The 21,603-nt window shown below is 45.7% G+C and overlaps 1 protein-coding gene across 1 annotated transcript; it reads right to left on the bottom strand.

Annotated features, from left to right (window-relative positions):
* Nucleotides 1–966: 966 nt before the first annotated feature.
* On the bottom strand, nucleotides 967–20,706 carry LOC114586806 (NACHT, LRR and PYD domains-containing protein 12-like). The gene is made up of 10 exons (XM_028710625.2): nucleotides 20,621–20,706; nucleotides 13,816–13,890; nucleotides 12,738–12,904; nucleotides 11,960–12,134; nucleotides 11,021–11,086; nucleotides 6,918–8,658; nucleotides 5,094–5,180; nucleotides 3,674–3,844; nucleotides 2,508–2,675; nucleotides 967–1,342 (listed from the first exon to the last, which is right to left on the bottom strand). The coding sequence occupies exons 2-10, from the start codon at nucleotides 13,850–13,852 to the stop codon at nucleotides 1,255–1,257; spliced, it is 2,700 nt and encodes an 899-aa protein (XP_028566458.2). The 5' UTR covers nucleotides 13,853–13,890; nucleotides 20,621–20,706; the 3' UTR covers nucleotides 967–1,254.
* Nucleotides 20,707–21,603: the final 897 nt, after the last annotated feature.

The raw sequence follows: 21,603 nt of genomic DNA on the forward strand, positions 1-21,603 counted from the left end.
CCCTGACCATTAGGTCCAGTCGTGACTGATTCTGGGGTTGCGGTGCTCATCTCGCTTTATTGGCCAAGGGAGCCGGCGTTTTTCCACAGACAGCTTCCAGGTCATGTGGCCAGCATGACTAAGCTGCTTCTGGCAAACCAGAACAGCACACGGAAACGCTGTTTACCTTCCCACCTGAGCAGTACCTATTTACCTACTTGCACTTTGACATGCTTTCGAACTGCTAGGTTGGCAGGAGCAGGGACCGAGCAATGGGAGCTCACACCATTGCGGGGATTCGAACCGCTGACCTTCTGATCAGCAAGTCCTAGGCTCTGTGGTTTAACCCACAGTGCCACCCGCATCCGGGTACTAGCTTTCTCCAAAAGCTTACTAAGGGCAGCATATCAAGTAGAGTAGGGCTCTTGTATCTTTTCCTTTTCTTGACTGGGTGAATCCTGAACAAATGTAAGGTTATAAACAGCAAACCAAATCGGAAAGTAACTTGAGAGAAGAAGAGTGCATTAAAACTGTAGATAATCAGGTAAAATCTTTCACTTTTCATTTAGATCATGGCAAAATATACTCATATTCCTTAGAAGCATGAATTTCAGTGAGCAATTACCCAGGATAAAACAAGTGATTGAGGAACACGGAAAACAAATTTTTAGCAAACTGAAGTTTAAGCAAGCAGCCACTAGAGGGAGGTCTTATTTGATGGTGGTGCCCTGATTGAGAAACGTCCATACCAGAGAGGCCACCTTGCAATATTTCCTGCTAGGTCTTTTCCTTCTAGTTAATTTTTTTTAGTGCATTTTGGATCAGAGCCCTTGTTCTCCTTCACATGGTTTTATTATGCCCTCCCCCCTTGACTGAGGTTGAATGGATTTTATTTAAAATTATTTTTGGATCAGACCAGGAGTATGATGGAGCAATGCAGAGCAAGAAGAATGAGCAAGAGTAATAATTTGGAAAATTTGTTAAGTTGTGGGTGAACATATCAGACAACATAGCAATTCTTCAAACAGCTCTTGTTTATTCACAGGCCAGAACAGAACTGAACTGAAGGGTTCAGCCAGCCTGCTTATATAGAGCTCCACTACAACGCAACTGTAACAAATTTCTGTAACTATCCAATCACTGAACGTCACTTTCAATCCCTTATTTGCATATGTGGACCTGAGTGAAAACTATCTACAGTATCCCCCTGCTGGCCCAGGGTGAGAACTTCAGTACATAACAAAATTGATAAAGAATAATTGGGAAAAAGGAGTTTTAAATGTGGATCTTGAAGCCTTCTCTGCAACCATCCAGCTTTTTCAGATCTTTTTCCATCGCTGGACTGATATCACTTAAGTTTAACCTAGAAAAAAACACAACAAATGTAGCTATGACTATTATCACTCAGGTAGACTGCCAATAATTGCGGTTTTCAGGAAAGGAAAAAAGTAAGTAGAACATGGCAAAGGGGAACGTTAGGTTTGCACATTTAAAGAGGACAGAAGAACTCTGTTGCTCTAGAAAAACATACATGCTCTTTCTAATGACTGCAGGTTGGAAAGTGATGGGGAAATGCACTCAAAGTGCCGCAAGAATGAATAAAGGGAAGACATGTAAATATATGATGAAACCTCATAGTCATATAAAAAAGGTAAAGGGACCCCTGACCATTAGGTCCAGTCGTGACCGACTCTGGGGTTGCGGTGCTCATCTCACTTTATTGGCCGAGGGAGCTGGTGTACAGCTTCCGGGTCATGTAGCCAGCATGACGAAGCCACTTCTGGCGAACCAGAGCAGCGCACGGAAACGCCGTTTACCTTCCCGCCGGAGCGGTACCTATTTATCTACTTGCACTTTGACGTGCTTTCGAACTGCTAGGTTGGCAGGAGCTGGGACTGAGCAACGGGAGCTCACCCCGTCGCGGGGATTCGAACCGCTGACCTTCTGATCGGCAGGCCCTAGGCTCTGTGGTTTAACCCACAGCGCCACCCGCATCATAGTCATATAACCACCCCCAAACAAATCAGTACATATGCTCAGTAAAGGCAAGAGAAAGGGCACTTTCCTGACAACCTGCTTTTTGAGGATTCATCACAATTCATTTTGCAGGGAGGTTGCGTGATGTTGCCTCGAATCACACATCACAGTGATTTTTCCTATCATTTCCCCTATCGCAAAATGCCCAATCTTTTTGGGAAGGCAGGCAGTCGTTTTTATCGTTATCACCATTCTTATTTGACTGTTTGTTACCCGCCCTTCAGCCTAAGGTCCCAGGGCAGGTCACAACAATTTAAAACAAATTACAGCCACAAGAATATGGCGGGTTATCAAAATATGTATCTGTAGTGTTGGAGGTCAGGTTATACAGCTGCATCTTCAGAAAACAACAAACAATGCACAAATGAAGGGGGCCACCACAGAAAGGCCCTCCCTCAGGCTCCAAACTTCCACCCCTCCAAACTTCCAAGGTGTAGAAGTTTAAATTCCCTTAGGAGTGAATACACTTAGGAAGTGAGGCCTGATGGTACCTGATTTCTGTAAGAGCAGGACAGGTCAAAATGAGAGTGTGCACATCTTCAGCACACATATCCGTGAAAGGGTTGCCACTCACGTCCAGATACCTGAGGCTAGTGTTGTCGGCTAGAGCAGAGCAAAGTGCCTCAAAGGACCCATCCGACAAGGCGTTTTCCTGGATTCTGCAGCAGAGGAAGCAAAGACGTCAAAAAGGTGCTCCAACCTCTTCAGAGCCTCGCACTCAGCTATAACATGACCCCTATTTTTGGGGACTCAAAATAATGTAAATGGGGGGAGATTACCCAGAGTTGTTGAGCTTTTTTTGGGGGGGGGATTGCCACGAGTAGCTGAGCTTTCTGTTTGGGGGAGGGGGTTGCCAAAAATCGCTCACCCGCCTGACCAACGCTGAAAATCTCGCACGGCGCTGAAGCCACCAATTGTATGCAGGCTCGCCGCCAGCAACCACCAATCACCACCCAATTGCTGCAGCAGCTGCCAATCAGCCGCAGCCACCAATCCCCCGCCCAATCGCCGCTCACAACTCTTGCTTGCGAAAGCAACCAATTGCCAGTCCCCCGTATGCACTATCTGTGTATAAGATGACCCCCAATTTAAAAACTTGAAAAAATGGGGGGGGGGTACATGGTCTGATCTATGCTGACTCTTACACACTCATCAACATATTATCAACTTGGATTTGTATTTTGTTTTGTATTTTCCAGTTGCTAGCTACTCTGATTGACTGTTTTTTTTAATCCTGTACAGTATTCTCTATTTTAAAATGTATTTTCATTTTAAAAATCAACTTGAGACTCAGCTATACAGCTGCAAATAAAACGTTTTAAATGTGTAGTAAAGTGCAATGTACAATTGTGACACTAGATGGTGAAAGTGAGCTGTGCAAAATTCAATGTATTTTTTTAAAAAAAATAAATTAAAGCATTTCCACAGTGGTTTTTTTATATGTGTGCAGATTCCACCTTGGTAATTCAGTGGGGCTTTTTATTGTTTGGCTTAGGGGTTAGGAACATCACCTTCAGTACCTGACAGGAAGGGTGCTCATATATTTTCTTAATAAACATCTTAGAAAGGTTGAAGCAAAGCCTCTGGAAATGTACAGGTGACCTGCAAATCTTTTAAAATACTCTGCATAGCTTGAGGTGGTTGTTTTGACACTTACACTAGTTTCTGTATCCTGCTCTCCGGACTTCTGAACACCTTCAGTAAGTCAGAGAGGCCCTGATCCTGCAGCTTGTTCTTGGACAGGTCAAGATTTAAAAGGGTCCGATTCTCCAAGAGGGCCAAACTCAGGTCTTTACAGCATTGTCCAGTAAGCGCATTCTTTGCCAAGCTGGGAAGAGCAAAGGGAGGAAATGAAGAAGAGAAGATGGAAAATATGTACACACATGGAGTTTGTGTCTCTGAACTGCTCAATTCTTCTTCTGTTTTAAAGGCTGGACTCCTAAACTCATTTACTAGGGACCAAATACCTCTGGATTCTGCAAGGCTGGATCCTGAACTCCCCCACCCCACCCTGGTGGGCAGTTCTGACAGCTAGGTAGAAGTGACCTATTCCCCCCCCCCCCATACAGCTATATCTATATACCTGCCCCTTATGTTATCAGGTGTGGGGCAGGAGGTTGTGGCTTGTGGGAAACAGTTCAGTGCCTGCCCAACGTTGCTGTTGCTTCTTTCTCTCTTTCATGCCTCCAGAAGTACCTGATCGCCTATACTTTTCTGTTTCATGAAAATGTATTATTAAATAAGTAGTGAAGCGTTGAGTGGCAAGTGGCAAGTCTTGATAACAAATAAATAAATGTGGAATACTGCTGGGCTTTGACAAAGATCGTTGTAATGATGACTGCCAATCTGAACTTTTTCTATGGTTTATTCTTGTAGATCGTGACATCAATCCAGTTGGCATAACTTGCTATAAAGAACTTTCTATAAAATCAAGTCTTACTGACTAGTGATTTAAATCGTGATTTAAATCAATTTGATTTAAATCAAATCCACCCTGTGAGAAACTAAGAGAAACCGAAGCTTACACATTCACCCACCTCTGTTATCTAAAAAAACCGCCCACAACTCACAACAGAACAGATTGTGAAAGGAATCAGAATTCAAAGGGCACGAGAGCAAAATGTTTCCAATTTAGTTTTGAGTCAGGAACATTTGCTAAAGGATAAAGGTAAAGGGACCCCTGACCATTAGGTCCAGTCGTGACCGACTCTGGGGTTGCGGCGCTCATCTTGCTTTATTGGCCGAGGGAGCCGGCGTACAGCTTCCGGATCATGTGGCCAGCATGACTAAGCCGCTTCTGGCGAACCAGAGCAGTGCACGGAAACACCGTTTACCTTCCCGCCGGAGCGGTACCTATTTATCTACTTGCACTTTGACGTGCTTTTGAACTGCTAGGTTGGCAGGAGCAGGGACTGAGCAACGGGAGCTCAGATTGGCAAGTCCTAGGCTCTGTGGTTTAACCCACAGCGCCACCCGCGTTGCTAAAGGATGCCCTTCCCCAAATACCTTCCGGCTCTTCCAGTGGAGACCCAGTGAGGATTTGGTAAGGAATAGCCCATTAGCTGCAACAAACATACCTCAGGATTTCCAGTCGACACTCTTTATGTTTCAAGATAGAAACAAGCTCCTTTGTGGATGGATTGCTCAGATCGTTATTGCAAAGCCTGTGAAAGGAGAAAGAATTTATAGGAATGCAAAAAGCATTTAGTAGTCACTCTAGACCTTGCCCCCCTCCTTGTGTCACATGCTTTATATTGTGGGACTGAAGGAAGGGACTGTCCTCTCACTGATAATTTGGAAGCTGCTTTGGGAGGCTTTTTCATCAAAATTGGGACCTGCTATACTTGGATGGTAGAAGGGACACGGGTGGCGCTGTGGGTAAAAGCCTCAGCGCCTAGGGCTTGCCGATCGAAAGGTCGGCGGTTCGAATCCCCGCGGCGGGGTGCGCTCCCGTTGTTCGGTCCCAGCGCCTGCCAACCTAGCAGTTCGAAAGCACCCCCGGGTGCAAGTAGATAAATAGGGACCGCTTACTAGCGGGAAGGTAAACGGCGTTTCCGTGTGTGGCTCTGGCTAGCCAGAGCAGCGATGTCACGCTGGCCACGTGACCCGGAAGTCTCTCCGGACAGCACTGGCCCCCGGCCTCTTGAGTGAGATGGGCGCACAACCCTAGAGTCTGTCAAGACTGACCCGTACGGGCAGGGGTACCTTTACCTTTACCTTTATAGTTGGATGGTTTCCACCCCGCTCCTTCCCCTGCCCCCAAGCTAACAGACATCATCTGCCTTCATGGGGAAAGGACAGAGAGGGAGGTAGGCAAGGGCCACATCCACACAATACATTTGCATAACTATTAGTCCACTTTAAGAGTCATAGCTTCCCCTAACCACCTTCAACCTTTGCAACTGGCAGACTGTATGAAGCTTCTGAACTGGCAAGGCCTCATATGAATACTTGGAGCCTGCCTGTCTCTGCATCTGCTGCCTTGTAGAAAAGGCAGAAACTTTTGCCGATTTTGATCCCAACACAGTCATACCTTGGGTTACAGCCGCTTCAGGTTGTGTTTTTTTGGGTTGCGGACTGCCAAAACCTGGAAGTACCGGAACGGGTTACTTCCAGGTTTCGGCAGTTGCTCATGCGCAGAAGCGCTATATCGCGCTTTGAGCATGAGCAGAAGCGCCAAATCGCAACCCGTGCATGCGCAGACGCGGGTTGCGAACATGCATTCCGCACAGATCACATTCGCAACCCGAGCATCCACTGTACTGGCTTCAGTCTCCCGCTCCTGTGCCAACCCTTGGCTCTAGTCACTGACCGCAGGGACCTTTGGATAGGAAGACTCCTTGTCAGGTCTCAGGTACATTCAGATGCCCAAGGCCTAGCCTGGTTCTGTGGCAGATGCCTGAATACTAAATAACACTCGTCGTGAAGTCTGCAACATACCCATTTAAAGCAGTTGGAACCATGGGCCCCAATCCTTCTGCAGGGGCTGTTTCAATTTGGGGGGGGGGGCTGGGCTGGGCAGATTTAGAAAGATCCAAAGAATAAATTCAATGTGAACGCTGCTCCATCAATGGTTTGGAATGTTTGATCAAACCTTGAAAGTACAGTCATACCTCGGAAGTCGAACAGAATCCGTTCCGGAAGTCCGTTTGACTTCCGAAATGTTCAACTTCCAAAACGCAGCTTCTGATTGGTTGCAGGAAGCTCCTGCAGCCAATCGGAAGCCGCAGAAGCCCCGTCGGACGTTCGGCTTCCAAAAGAACGTTCGAAAACTGAAACACTCACTTCCGCTTTTTGATTGTTTGGGAGCTGAAACATTCGTCTCCCAAGGCGTTTGGGATCTGAGGTACAACTGTACTTATAATTTGACATCAGCTGTGAATTGCATTTCAGCTGCTTACCTCAGTTCTCTGATTCTGTGCAGCTCAAGGCTGAGCCTCTGCAGTCCCTCGTTCTGAATGAAGCATGTATCAAGATTCAGGAGGTCAATCTTACCGCAGCAACTCAGCACATAAGCAAGGATGACACAGTCCACAGGCATCAGATACAGTTCCGAAAAGTCCATGGAGGCATCACCATCACCTCCCAATGCCTCACACACAAGGAGCTTGTTGTGTGCCTCGAAAAGCAAATTGAAGAAATTCAAGGTCCTCTTTTTCCCATCAAGAGGCCTTTCCATTTGGAGGAAATCACTGCAGTCCGTCTTCAGGATCCAGTCAATGACTTGCCTAGCAGTCTGTGGTGAGAACTTCCCCAGAAGAGACTCCAACGGTGCCCTGGTTGCAAACTGAGACAAGCCAGAGAGGAAGCGAAGAAAAATTTCATACTCCCCACCTTGGGCTTCTTGGACTGCTGCCATTATGTATCCAAAATTGCCCTCCTTGAAGTCTAAATAATGGACGAGGGCAGCAAAAAACTCTTGGACAGTGAGGTGGACAAAAGAATAGGTGACGACAGGAGGTGAAGTGGCACTTTGTATGTTTTCCACCAGGAACGTTTTGACGAGGGGAGATGAATCCACATTAAACGCTTCCAGTTGCGCCTGATCAAACAGAAGAGTGCGATGCTGGAGGCCATACTCAGCCAGCCAGCCAAGTTGTATCATCATCTTCCGTGCCCTTTCACGCTCAGGGAGCTCCCTGGTGTGATTGACCATCACATGCCTGATGTAGCTTACGAAGAGCTGAGTTACCGTTTTGGGAAGGGGATGTGTCTGTCCGGCCTCAGAGGTGAAGCAAGGCTGCAAGGCTGTGCAAGTAATCCAGCAGTAAGAAGGATTGTAACAGAGGGTGTACAGAACCTGGCTCTCCCTGACAAGGGCCAAAGCCTCCTTGGCCACCGCAGCTTCTCCAAAGAAGTTGTGGAAGTACTTTTCTCTTTCCTGGGAGAGGAAGCCCACAATACTGGCCACTCTGTGGAGGACCCCTCTCTCCAAACGGGCAAGATTGCTTGGGCGGCTGGTTAGGAGGACGGAACAGCCCTTCAGAAGCTTCTCTTTCAGCAGGCTGGCCACAATCACCCCCACCGGTTTCACATCTCCTGGTTGGGCACAAAATTCTGCGTTCCTGCCCAAGTCAAGGTTACTATTGCTCTCGTCCAAACCGTCAAATATGAACAGCAATTTTTGGGGCTCTTGTAGAATTGTGTCAAGCTTAGAGTGTAAATAGGGGTACTCCCGTTGGATCAGGCTTTCTAGGCTGGTCTTTTCCCCCACCGCGTTGAGGTCTCGGAATTTGAAGAAGAAAACAAAAGTGAATTTCTGGTAGTGTTTTCCAGTGGCCCAGTCAAAGACAAACTTCTGCGCTAGGGTGCTCTTGCCAACCCCGGCTACACCGCTCACCATCACAAAGTGGGGCGTGCGGCCTGATCGATAGCACCAACGGAAAAGCCGGTCTGGGGTGATTCGCTCCAGCTCCACCTGCATCTTGTGGCGGAGGCGATATTCGTTCAGCTCTCCAGCAGCAGCCAGTGCCTCATGTTCTTGAAACGTTTGTCTCCTGAAGTAGACATCAGCGACTATTTTTATATCCACATAGCGGTTGAGGATGGGGAAACTTTGCCCCTCGGACCGCGTTCTTTGGCCGGTTTCTTTCAGCAACTTGGTCTGTTCCAACAGAATACGTCTGTGTTCATCCTGACAAGCTGGACAGAAGAAAAAGATTGCAGGGTTCACTGAATTAGGCCCAGCCTAGCAGAACAGGAGATCAAATAGGCAAAGACTTCCTGGATTGTAGCATCTCCAGCTATTGGTAGATGAACCTTACACTGGCTGAGAGCCAGTGAGCTGGTTTGAAAATCGCCATAAACCTTCGTTCTGCTCCCTCAGCTTGCTCTTTCACCACATCCAAGAAACTGTGGTTAATCTTAACTATGGTTTGTAACAGGGCAACTTGAAAAGCACGGGTTGTTATGGAACTGGGCTATTTGCCACAAACACTAGTAACGATTAAACACAGCTCAGGGTACAGACAAAATGTTAATCAAAAACATAAGCAAAACTGAGATCCTTGGAAAGAGGGGAAGGGAGAAAGAGGCATGTAAGCGCATGGCTTTCGGTAGGTCACTCCTGTCACAATAAGCCATGGTTCATCATTATGTCCACTTTGGCCCAGTAAAGCAAAACCAACAGAACCTTGCATTTAGACCACGGAGAGCCAGGTTCAAATCCCTACTTATCCATGTAGCTTCCTGGGTGTTTTGTGCTAATTGTTGTTTATTTATACCCCACCCATCTGGCTGGGTTTCCCCAGCCACTCTGGGCAGCTCCTAACAGAATATTAAAAACATGATAAAACATCAAACATTAAAAACTTCTCCAAACAGGGCTGCCTTCAGATATCTTCTAAAAGTCTGGTATTTGTTTTTCTCTTTGACATCTGGTCAGAGGGTGTTCCACAGGGCGGGCACCACTGCCGAGAAGGCCCTCTGCCTGGTTCCCTGTAACCTAACTTCTTGCAGTGAGGGAACTGCAAGAAGGCCCTCAGAGCTGGACCTCAGTGTCCACGCTGAAGGATGGGGGTGGAGATGCTCCTTCAGGTATACTGGGCCGAGACTGTTTAGGGCTTTAAAGGTCAGCACCAACATTTTGAATTGTGCTCGGAAATGTACTGGGAGCCAATGTAGGTCTTTCAAGACCGGTGTTATGTGGTCTCGGTGGCCACTCCCAGTCACCAGTCTAGCTGCCGCATTCTGGATTAGTTGTAGTTTCCGGGTCACCTTCAAAGGTAGCCCCACATAGAGCGCATTGCAGTAGTTCAAGCGGGAGATAACTAGAGCATGCACCACTCTGGCAAAACAGTCTGTGGGCAGGTAGGGTCTCAGCCGGCGTACCAGATGGAGCTGGTAGACACCTGTCCTGTGCTAGACTCTCTTTCTCTCACTTTCTCTCTTGCCATATTTACCACATACTATTACCGTGATGATAAAATGGGATGGAGGGCCACAAGCTTCACCCTGAGTTACGGCAAGCCTTGTTTTATGCTTATTTTTCTTATGCAGTCTCAGGCCATGATTGCAGTGGAAACCTAGTCTCCATTTATTTCACCACCACCTGTGCAAAGCTGCGACTGATCTTGGGAAGGAGGCAGGAGGGTTCTGGTAGGGTTCTAGATTCCTCCCACCTCCTTCCCAAAGCTGGGCAAGCGCTTACTGGGCTTTGGGAAGGCGGCCAAGCAGCCCCCCAACTTGCAGGGGGCCCTGGCTTTATGAATTTTTGTATTAACGTGTGGCCACCCAAAACTGAACCCTTGTGTAAGAAAAGGATTTGCTGTATTGAAAACAAGAGCAAAATTAAAGCAAATACAAATATTTTCCCCCTCCCATATGAATAGAGATCAATTAAATGACTATTAAGAGGTAAATAACCTCCCCTTCTATGTGTGGACAGGTTTAACTGCCAGTTACCATCTCACACAGACAGAAAAAGACAAGAGTTGAGTTGCACATCCCATTTCAATGCTTCCTTATACAGTCACACCTTGGTTTTCGAACAGCTTACTTCACAAACAACTCAGAACTTGAATGTCGCAAACCCGGAAGTAGGTGTTCCGGTTTGCAAACTTTGCCTCGGAAGCTGAATGTCTGGCGTGGATTCCGACTGGCTGCAGGACACTCCTACAGCCAATTGGAAGCCGTGCCTTGGTTTCCAAACATTTCAGAAGTCAAACGGACTTCCGGAATGCATTCTGTCCTGAAAACCAAGGTACGGCTGTATAAAGTAGGACCACAATGCAGAAAGGAATAACTGCACAACCCTGAGATTTCCATGGTGCTTTGCGGTGCTGACTCCAAGGTAAGCAAGGCCCACCACTCTGCCCAGAACATCCAAGATCAGATGCAGCTTAAGAAAACACTGAGTTGGCATGTTCCACTTCTTTCAGGTTGCAGGGGGAGCTGCTCACCGAGTGCCCCATGCCTGACCAAAATCTGATTCCCTTGCATTGGTTCAATGGAAAACAGGAAGTGTTGAAGTGTTGGTGGACTATTTTTATTTGCTATCAGGTACCTTTCATTTCCGGGGCAAGGTTGTGTCCGGTTTCATTTAGGAGAATCTCCTTGAGTAGCGCTTGATCTTCAAAAAAGAGAAAAAGCAAAACAGTTGGAAATGGAATTTGGCATCGTCTAAGCCACATGGCATATACAACGCTGACAGTTGAATAATAATAATAATAATAATAATAATAATAATAATAATAATTTATACCCCATTCTGGAGGTCCGTCCTGAGGTCGAAATGGGTCGCTAGGAGAGGCGCCATTGCGCGCAGGCAGCGATTGTCCGCTCCTGCGCATGCGCAAATGGCGACAAACCCGCTGGTTACTTCTGGGTTTGCCGTGGACGTTGGGCAAAATGGACACAAGTGGAGGCGGATGTGAGAAGAGGTTTGACTGTACACAGCAGCTGTTAGGACTGCCAATTCCACTGACTGAAGCAGTTGAGTGAGCGTACGTGGGGAAAGGCAAGCTCAGGCAAACTGGCCCCGAGTTGTTAAAGACTTTATATATCAATAGTAAAGGTAAAGGGACCCCTGACCATTAGGTCCAGTCGTGGCCGACTCTGGGGTTGCAGTGCTCATCTCGCTTTATTGGCCGAGGGAGCCGGCGTACAGCTTCTGGGTCATGTGGCCAGCATGACTAAGCCGCTTCTGGCGAACCAGAGCAGCGCACAGAAACGCCGTTTACCTTTCCGCCGGAGCGGTACCTATTTATCTACTTGCACTTTGATGTGCTTTTTAACTGCTAGGTTGGCAGGAGCAGGGATCGAGCAACGGGAGCTCACCCCGGCACGGGGATTTGAACCGCTGACCTTCTGATTGGCAAGTCCTAGGCTCTGTGGTTTAACCCACAGCCCCACCCGTGTCCCATTACAGTAACACCTTAATAACCTTAAAAACAAAAGAAAAAGAAAATTCTCACTACTCAGGGAGCAGGGGACAATATATTACCTTTGCGTGTGATTTCCCCCACCATCACCTCAAGGTTGGGATGGGACCAGTGGCACCTCAGAGCGCAGAGACTCTTCCAAAGCCCTATTGCCAAAGCCTTGTTACTGGCAAGGTCAGCAACTAGTTTCTCTGCTGCTGCGGTTGAATCCTCGTGCCTCTCTATTTTTTCATAGATCTAAACAAAACAAAGAAGACAGGAGTTTAGCTAGCTAGCTAGCAGGGGGGGAAATACAGCAGTCTTCTCACTCAGATCAAGGGCCCAGCTATGCCGGCGTCCTGTTCACCTTAGGGCCAAGCCAAATGCTTCAGGTAAGCCTGCAGTTAGTTTATGAAGCTGGCAGCCCTTCTCCTCTGCTGTTTGTTCCTATCAACTGATATTCAGGTATACTGCCATTGAAATGGAAGTTCTATTAAGCTCCCATGGCCAATGGCTGCCAACAGTTCTCCATCTCCATGAATTTGTCTGAACTTTAAAAGAAAAAAATGGAATGCAACACTAACCCCAGACTCCAGCCTCCCTAGCCGTTTGCAGAATGTGTCTTTCTCAATACGACGGTCTTCTATGGCCGACTGCCATTTAGAGGCTTCTGGGTAACTGTGGCTATTCTGCCCCACAGCTCCCTCCTTAGGCCAGAGCAGGATGGGGGTTGCATTGGCCAAAATCCCCTCAAACACTCCTTGCATTTGGGATTGTGTTCTCGAGGATCCACCGTTCCCTTAGAACTGCAGCCCCCGCCATACCATACATTTTTTTTAAGGACCTGCAAAGCATTGTTACCTGGGCTTGCTCAGGTGTAATGACCTTCCTGCTCCTCAGTTCCTGGACCACCAGGGCGATGTCATTTTCGATGACGTAGATCAAGTCCGGGTGGAAATACTCTGTGACTCTCCTTAGCTGGCCTTCTGCGAAAGCCTCTAAGTGTTTGATGAAGCGTTGCAGGTCCCCTGAAAAGAGACAGCACAGCAGCCATGAACGCAGCCAAGACTCAGAAGTTCCTTTCGTGGGGTTGGAATCCTCAGAGAAACACTCCTGGAAGCCTAGAAATGTGGTGGTTTAGCCACATAGACACCAGTACATTTTATATACAGTGGTACCTCGGTTCTCAAACGTAATAAGTTCCGGAAGACCGTTCAACTTCCGAAACGTTTGAAAACCGAGGCGCAAAGGGCTGGCTTACAGGTTCAACTGGAAAAACTGAAAAACACGCAGTGAAAGCCGTTTGACTTCTGAGGAGCGTTCGAAAACAGAAGCAACTACTTCTAGGTTTTTGGCGTTCGAAAACCGAAACGTTCTGAGACGCTCAAAAAAGGAGGTACCACTGTGTACACACACACACATAGTTTTTCCCTCCTCCATATCCTAAAATATCAAGGCACTGAACAACAAGCAAACTTTTCTGCAACTTTTCAAGGGCTTTTTCACTCAAGTGCCCTTTCTTGAAAAGATTAATCAGAACTATATAGTCTCAAATAGTGGAACTGGTACTAGATTTCTACATAATTAAAATAATGTCTTTTGCAACTCATATGTTGGGTTGCTGAACCATGTATATATATCAGGGGAAATGCCACAGCTCAACGGTACAACATCTGCTTTGCATGCAAAAGGTCTCAGGTCTCTCTGGCAATCTCCAGGTTAGGGCTAGGACTGTCCCCTATCTGCCAGCCAGTGTACTGAGCTACACAGACCGGCTGTGGGCAGGATCGCTGCGTTGCCGGGGGCTGAGCTAGATGACCCTCGTGGTCCCTTCCAGCTCTACAGTGCTATGGTCTGACTCGGTGTGATTCCTTAATCCCAACTGCCAGTCTGCTGCTGATGACAGCAGTCCACCTGTCACTCACAGACACAAGCTTACCTTCGGTTATTACAACACCTCTGCAGTTTGCAGCCATTTTGGATTCCACCTTGCTATGATGCCACTCGCTAAAGACTGAAAGGGAGACAATGAAAAAGGGGGGGGGAAATCAATGTTGGAATACAGTGATACCTCGGGTTACATACGCTTCAGGTTACAGACTCCGCTAACCCAGAAATAGTACCTCGGGTTAAGAACTTTGCTTCAGGATGAGAACAGAAATTGTGCTCTGGCGGTGTGGCAGCAGCAGTAGGCCCCATTAGCTAAAGTGGTGCTTCAGGTTAAGAACTGACCTGGACACGACTGACCTGGACACGAATCGACCAAATATGGATAACTAGAAGTCTGGCACCTAAGGTGAGGAAGGTGGAAATCTGCCCCAAAACATGCTCCGACCATAACGCTTTGAGAATGGATATGACACTGATCCCAACCGGCTCCTTTAGATGGAAGATGAATGATGGCCTGTTTAGAGACCAAAGAATCGTAAAGAAGGCCCAAAAAACTTTAAAGGACTACTTCGAGATTAATCTGAGTACCACGGTGGAAAAAAGAACTATCTGGGATGCAAGTAAAGCTGTGATGAGAGGGTTCTTGATTCAACAGAATTCTTTAAAGAAAAGATTGCAAAATGAAAAGAAAGACAAAATTCTGGAAAGAATCAAAGAGTTGGAGAAGAAGTTAAGATCTGACCCAAAATCTCAACCGATTCTGAGAGAAATCAAACTTCATCAGGCACAATATTCTAAACTGATAAATCAGGAAATAGAATGGAAGATCAAAACAATGAAACAAAAAACTTTTGAGTCGGCTAATAAATGTGGGAAACTGCTAGCTTGGCAGTTGAAAAGGAGACAAAGACTGAATACAGTAACAAACTTAGAGGTTGAAGGAAGGAACATTCAGAACCCGGGAGAGATCAGAAAGTGCTTCCAGAGGTATTTTAAAAAGTTATACACTCAAGGGCCACAAGATGAAACAGAGATCACACAATTTCTGGAGAAAAATGGATTAGCAAAGCTGTCAGAAGAAAATAGAACAATTTTGAATAGCAAAATAACACGACAAGAGATTGAGCAGGCCATCCAGAGTTTGAAACAGGGCAAATCACCAGGGCCAGATGGACTGACCTCTAACTACTACAAGATATTGAAGGATTACTTGATACAACCATTATTGGAGGTCAGCAATGAAATAATGGAGGGGAAGAAGGCGCCTGAATCGTGGAAAGAAGCATTTATCACATTGATACCAAAGTCGGAAACTGAAAAGACACAATTTAAGAACTACCGTCCCATCTCCCTTTTAAATGTGGATTACAAAATATTTGTAGATGTTTTGGCACGAAGATTTAAGAAAGTTTTAAGTGAGATAATCCATAAAGACCAGGCAGGCTTTCTCCCGGGTAGACACATGTTTGCAAACACAAGGAACATTATAGACATATTGGAACTTTTGCAAACAAACATAAACACTAAAGCAGTTCTAATTTTCATAGACGCGGAGAAGGCCTTTGACAACATATCCTGGAAATTTATGAAGGGGAATTTAAAAGAAATGGGAGTGGGACGGGGGTTTGAGAATGGGATTGAGGCAATATACTCAGAACAAAAGGCTAAACTGATAGTTAACAATGTGGTTACAGAAGGGTTCAAAATTGAAAAAGGTACACGACAAGGCTGCCCGATTTCCCCATTACTGTTTATCTCGGTTCTGGAAGTGCTCCTGAATATGATTAGGGGGGACCGGTTGGTGGAAGGGATCCAGGTCGGAGCGAAACAATATAAACTTAAAGCTTTTGCAGATGACCTAGTCTTGACATTACAGGAGCCGGAATCTAGTATGAAAAGAGTATTACAACTGATTCAAAACTTTGGTCGAGTGGCAGGATTTAAGTTGAATAAGCAAAAAACTAAGGTTTTGGGGAAGAACTTGACAGATACTGAGTTGGAACAGCTTCAGAAAGAGACAGAACTGAACATGGTTAAGAAAGTCAAATACTTGGGGGTAAACATAACAGCAAAAAATCTGAGTCTTTTTAAAGATAACTATGAAAAATGTTGGTCAGAAATTAAGAGAGACTTGGATAGTTGGTCAAGACTAAAACTTTCTTTGTTAGGCCGAATAGCTGCCATCAAGATGAATGTACTGCCAAAAATGTTATTTTTGTTTCAGACACTACAGATTGTAGACAAGACAGAGTGTTTTCGGAAGTGGCAGAAAGATATTTCTAAATTTGTCTGGCAGGGCAAAAAGCCCAGAATTAAATTCAAAATACTAACAGATGCGAAAGAAAGAGGGGGCTTTGCCCTGCCAGACCTAAAGTTGTATTATGAAGCTGCAGCGTTCTGCTGGCTAAAAGATTGGTTACTTCTTGAAGATACGGATGTCTTGGACTTGGAAGGTTTTAATAATGCGTTTGGATGGCATGCTTATTTATGGTATGACAAAGCTAAGATAAATAAGGCCTTTAAGAATCATATTGTCAGAAAATCAGTTTTTAATGTCTGGACAAAATACAAAGACTTATTGGAGAACAAAACTCCGAGGTGGCTGTCACCCCTGGAGGCCAAGGCTCGAAAAAGAGTCAATATGGAGGCCAATTGGCCAAAATATTGGGAGATAATAGAAAAGGATGGGGACAACTGGAAATTGCAGAGTTTAGAAAAGATGAGAGATAAAGTGAGAGACTGGTTACACTATGCTCAGATTAAAGAAGTGTTTAAAAATGACAAAAAGTTAGGATTCCAAGTGGAAAAGTCAAAGTTAGAAACTGAACTGCTAGAACCTAAGACTAAAGTACTTTCAAAAATGTATAACTTGCTGCTGAAATGGAACACACAAGACGAAATGGTAAAATCAACAATGATAAAATGGGCTCAGGACATCGGGCACAATATTATGTTTGAAGATTGGGAAAGGTTGTGGACCTCTGGGCTGAACTTCACTGCATGTAATGCGTTGAAGGAAAATGTGATGAAAATGATGTATAGATGGTACATGACCCCTGTTAAATTAGCTAAAATATACCATTCGTCTGATAGTAAATGTTGGAAATGTAAGGAAAATGAAGGAACATTTTTTCACCTCTGGTGGACCTGCCCTAGAGTGAAGGCCTTTTGGGAGACAATATATAATGAATTAAAAAGGGTGTTTAAATACACCTTTACTAAGAAACCAGAGGCCTTTCTCTTGGGTATCGTCGACCAGAGTGTGTTAAAAAAGGACAGAACATTCTTTATGTATGCAACAACAGCAGCAAGAATATTGATTGCCAAGAACTGGAAAACTCAGAAGCTACCCACTGTGGAAGAATGGCAGATGCAGCTGATGGACTATATGCAGCTAGCCGAGATGACCGGCAGAATCCGAGACCAGGGAGAAGAAAGGATGGAAGAAGACTGGAAGAAATTCAAGATTTATTTACAAAAATATTGTAATTTGGCTGAGTGTTGAACCGGATGCCAGAGTAGAAAACAATTGTCTATCACTAAATTAGACTTAAGGATGAATTATATGCTAATCAAAACTAAGACTATGAGCAAAATGATAATTTGTTTGAAATTAATTTAATAATGATGCAAGTGTATGCGGGAGGTGTGGGGGAGTCCTATGCAACAACTGAGAGATGTTAAATTGACAATGATGAATTGTGTTATTTCTGATGTATGTTTTATGTGAAAATTTTAATAAATATATTATAAAAAAAAAAAAAAAGAACAGTTTCAGGTTAAGAACGGACCTCCAGAACGAATTAAGTACTTAACCTGAGGTACCACTGTAGTACTAATCGGGGCTCCTTCTTCCTTTTCATGTTGCAAGCACATGGCGCTCAGCTTTTCACAGGTGAAAATGGGGGTCTTGTTTGTTAACACTTCCGGTTTTTAAAACCAAGAATGACTGGCCAAGCATCTCACTGCATAACATAGGAGCCAATTCCTAGGTCCCTTTGCCTCCACCACCCCCATAAAATATTTGAGGGGTCTGGGCTGTCCAAAGTGAATGGGCATTGCCATTCAAATGGTGGGACTGTGCACTGGGCTTACCTGGGGCCCCCCATATTTTATTCAAGTTGGCATGACTGCTGCCAAGGCGCTATACTAGTGATTCTCACAGGGTGTGGAACGGCGCACTGGTGTGGCAAGAGAGAACGGCAAGTGCGGAGGGAATTGAGGACAATGGGGAAATATTTCATTCTTTCCCACAGCACTTTCTTTGCAGCAAGGAGTTTAACAACTCAGCTTTCCTTCAGCTAATTACATACATTTACTGTGGGAAATATAACTTCCTCAAGTCGCTGATCTTAGAGGCTCTAAATGCGTGTGTTATTTCTTTTATATTTTCCACTCCCCCCCCCCCTGTGCCTCTCAAAGTATTTATACTTGTCGCCAGTGTGTGTTTTTTCTTCAGGGGGTACTCAAGGGCACATAGTACCAGCACCTCTTTTTGTTGTGAAAAAGTGTGGCACTTACTGTAGCAACTTCATGGTGAGTGCCGGAACCTATTTTTCTAGAAAAAAAACCACTGCTCATCACCTGTAATTTCTTCTCCCATTCTCCTTTCATACACAACTTGAACTTTATACCCCAGCCCCCCAAAACCAATTTCTTTCATCCTGCCTCCATGGTTCTTTTACACTCACTTCTTCCTCCTATATGGATATTTTCCTCTCTAATCCTTTTTAATTCCACTTTATGCAGCAGCAGTAATTATTATAGCAATAAATATTAATCTTTTACCTCACAGTTTCCTTAATACCTCCCCAGGCCCTTCCCCCTCAAAGGAGGGAGACCTTCCTCCCCCAAAATCTTTCTGTGTCCCTGCCATCTGTGGGGAGGATGTGAGGAGCTTCTGGAGCCATGGGGGCAGCTGCCCCCCACATCAAGTAAATAAATAAAAATAGTTAGCTAACTGACCAATCACAGATAGCTTAGTTCTGCCCCACCCCAAACTAAATCCTGGCTACACCCATGTGTGGAACTGTACTGGACCAACCAAAAGGCTATGGCACAGCCAGGGGGCAAGGCAGGCATGCAAGAAAGACCTGGGTGCAGCCTGTGGCGCTCAGACCCACCTGGAAGTGAGTTGCACCCCACTGTTTGAAATGCTGAGATGGCGAAAATGACCGGGAAGATCAGAGATCAAGAAGATAATGAATTTAGTAAAGAATGGGGAAAATCTGTAAGTTACTTAAAAGAACACTGTAAACAATTAAAAACTTTGGCAGGATTCTAAGAAACACTTGCAATGTAGCAAGAACTATGGTGAGAACCGAGTATTAAGAAAATATGGAGAACATTACAAGGTGTAGTTGGAAAATAACAACGATGGAAACCATGGAGGGCTGGAGGGAGGCCCCAGGATTCAGAGAATCCTATCCGTATATGAGTATGTTTTATTTGTGATGATAATTGTTAAAGATAAAAATGAATAAAATATTTTAAAAGTAAAAAGAAAGGGGGGAAAACCACTGCTCTAAGCAGTAACGAAAGCAAGAAAACAGCATCATAGAATCATAGAAGAATCATAGAATCATAGAGTTGGAAGAGACCACAAGGGCCATCAAGTCCAACCCCCTGCCAAGCAGGAAACACCATCAGAGCACTCCTGACATATGGTTGTCAAGCCTCTGCTTAAAGACCTCCAAAGAAGGAGACTCCACCACACTCCTTGGCAGCAAATTCCACTGTCAAACAGCTCTTACTGTCAGGAAGTTCTTCCTAATGTTTAGGTGGAATCTTCTTTCTTGTAGTTTGGATCCATTGCTATGTGTCCGCTTCTCTGGAGCAGCAGAAAACAACCTTTCTCCCTCCTCTATATGACATCCTTTTATATATTTGAACATGGCTATCATATCACCCCTTAACCTCCTCTTCTCCAGGCTAAACATGCCCAGCTCCCTTAGCCGTTCCTCATAAGGCATCGTTTTCAGGCCTTTGACCATTTTGGTTGCCCTCTTCTGGACACGTTCCAGTTTGTCAATGTCCTTCTTGAACTGTGGTGCCCATAATAACAGTAAAAAAACGCTTTATAAAAAGAGAGAAAAACAGAGAAATGGGGTCTCATCTGATGGGTCAGGTGGGGAAGCCGGTTCAAAAACATGACTTCTGAAGCAACAGGTAGAGGTTGCTTTTTTTCACATGTGGCACGTTCCACAGAGCATCGGGACCCAGCACTGTGATATTCTGTAGGGTCCAGTCCCATGAGCAAAATATACCCCCAGATGATCTAAGTCAGGTATGAGTCACCTTTGGCCTGCCAGATACTGCGGAACTACAACTCCCATCAGCCCCAGCAAGCATAGCCAGCAGTCAGAATTGATGTGAACTGCAGTTCAGTAACACTATGCGGGGACAGGGAAGGGCGTAGCGGGGGGGGCGGCAACTCCACACACCCCTTAAATCAAGCAAAACAATAGAAATACTTAACTAATGGACCAATCACGTAGCTTCTGCCCCCTCTAACAAAAGTCCTGCCCCCCAAACCAAGTCCTCCCACCCCCCACCCCCCACAATCAAAATCTTGGCTACGCCCTTGGGGACAGGCTGTCTCTCAAAGCACCTGGTCCCAGGCTGCTGATACTGTACATTTTTGTGGGGCGGGAGAGAAGACTGAAGGAGGGACTAACGACGACGACAACAACAACTCTGGACAATGAACGCTCTGTGTTGGAGGGAGAATGCACTCTGTGTATGCTCGGTGACCCTCATCTTTTAATTGCCGGCCAGATTCCAAATGTCAGGAAGTCCCCCAGAGTCCTCAGCTGGGACCATGAACTTCAGCTCACCGGGCGGAGAGAACTCACCTGCCCGATTACACTGATCTTCAGCCTTGCTGGTCTTCTGGAAGCTGACTTTGATGGAGGGCCGGAGAGAGCCGAGGCAAGTGGGGATCTGTGCATGCTCAGATCACCGCGGCCTGGGTCGCTGCTGCTGCTGCTCCGTCTTCACAGCCGACAGGAAAAAACAGGCGCCATTTCATGCGAGAAACTTCTCGTTCTGCTTTCACTTTCAGTAGATCGCTGGGAGGTGGCTTTCAGACAGCAAACACAGACAGCTGTCGAGTACCGGTAGTTCCTGGGTTCACGTTTCCTCTTATTTCAGGTTGCAAATAGCAGTCCTAGATTTCGGGGGGGGGGGGTTAGGGCTGCAAACCTGTGCAAAAGTGAAGTGGATAATTGCTTCCGAGTAATCGCCACGCGGTAAGCCAGTGGGGAGGATTCCTCAGGCCCTGGGAGCATAATGAGACCTGCCCCCCCTCCAAAGCCTCTTTATCTTGCCCTCGCAAAGTTCCCCAGGGCGCACCCTCTCACTGAACCCACTGCAATATGCACTTCTTCATCATCATAAACTTTATTGCACTAGCCAAAGGCCATGGCACCATTCACAAAGGGAACAAAAAGAGCAGCAATAACCACAAAAACATCAGGCACTGCAAATACAATAAACTACGGTCACATCTCCTAGAAGTTATTTGTTGTATACCATAGAATAGCAGGCGGTTCTTAAGTAGAGTGGGAGAGAGTCTTTAGAAGCAAGCTTCCTGTACAAGAATAAACAAATCTACTTTTGGCCCACCCATGATATGTGGCCCTTGGGTGTTTGCCCAGAAGAGAATGTGGCCCTCAGACTTAAAATCATGGTGCCGCACCCACAAGTGTTTTGGGCAACTGCCCATTTAAATAACTGACTGAAGTAGAAGTAACATAAAAAAATCAGCATTTTTTTTTTTTAAAAAAAGCTGCCACAGGTGCTTTGATTGCACCTCTTATGAGGTTGTTGTTTTGTT

This window comes from Podarcis muralis, chromosome 16, assembly GCF_964188315.1.
Source record: "Podarcis muralis chromosome 16, rPodMur119.hap1.1, whole genome shotgun sequence".
Taxonomy (NCBI): Eukaryota; Metazoa; Chordata; class Lepidosauria; order Squamata; family Lacertidae; genus Podarcis; species Podarcis muralis.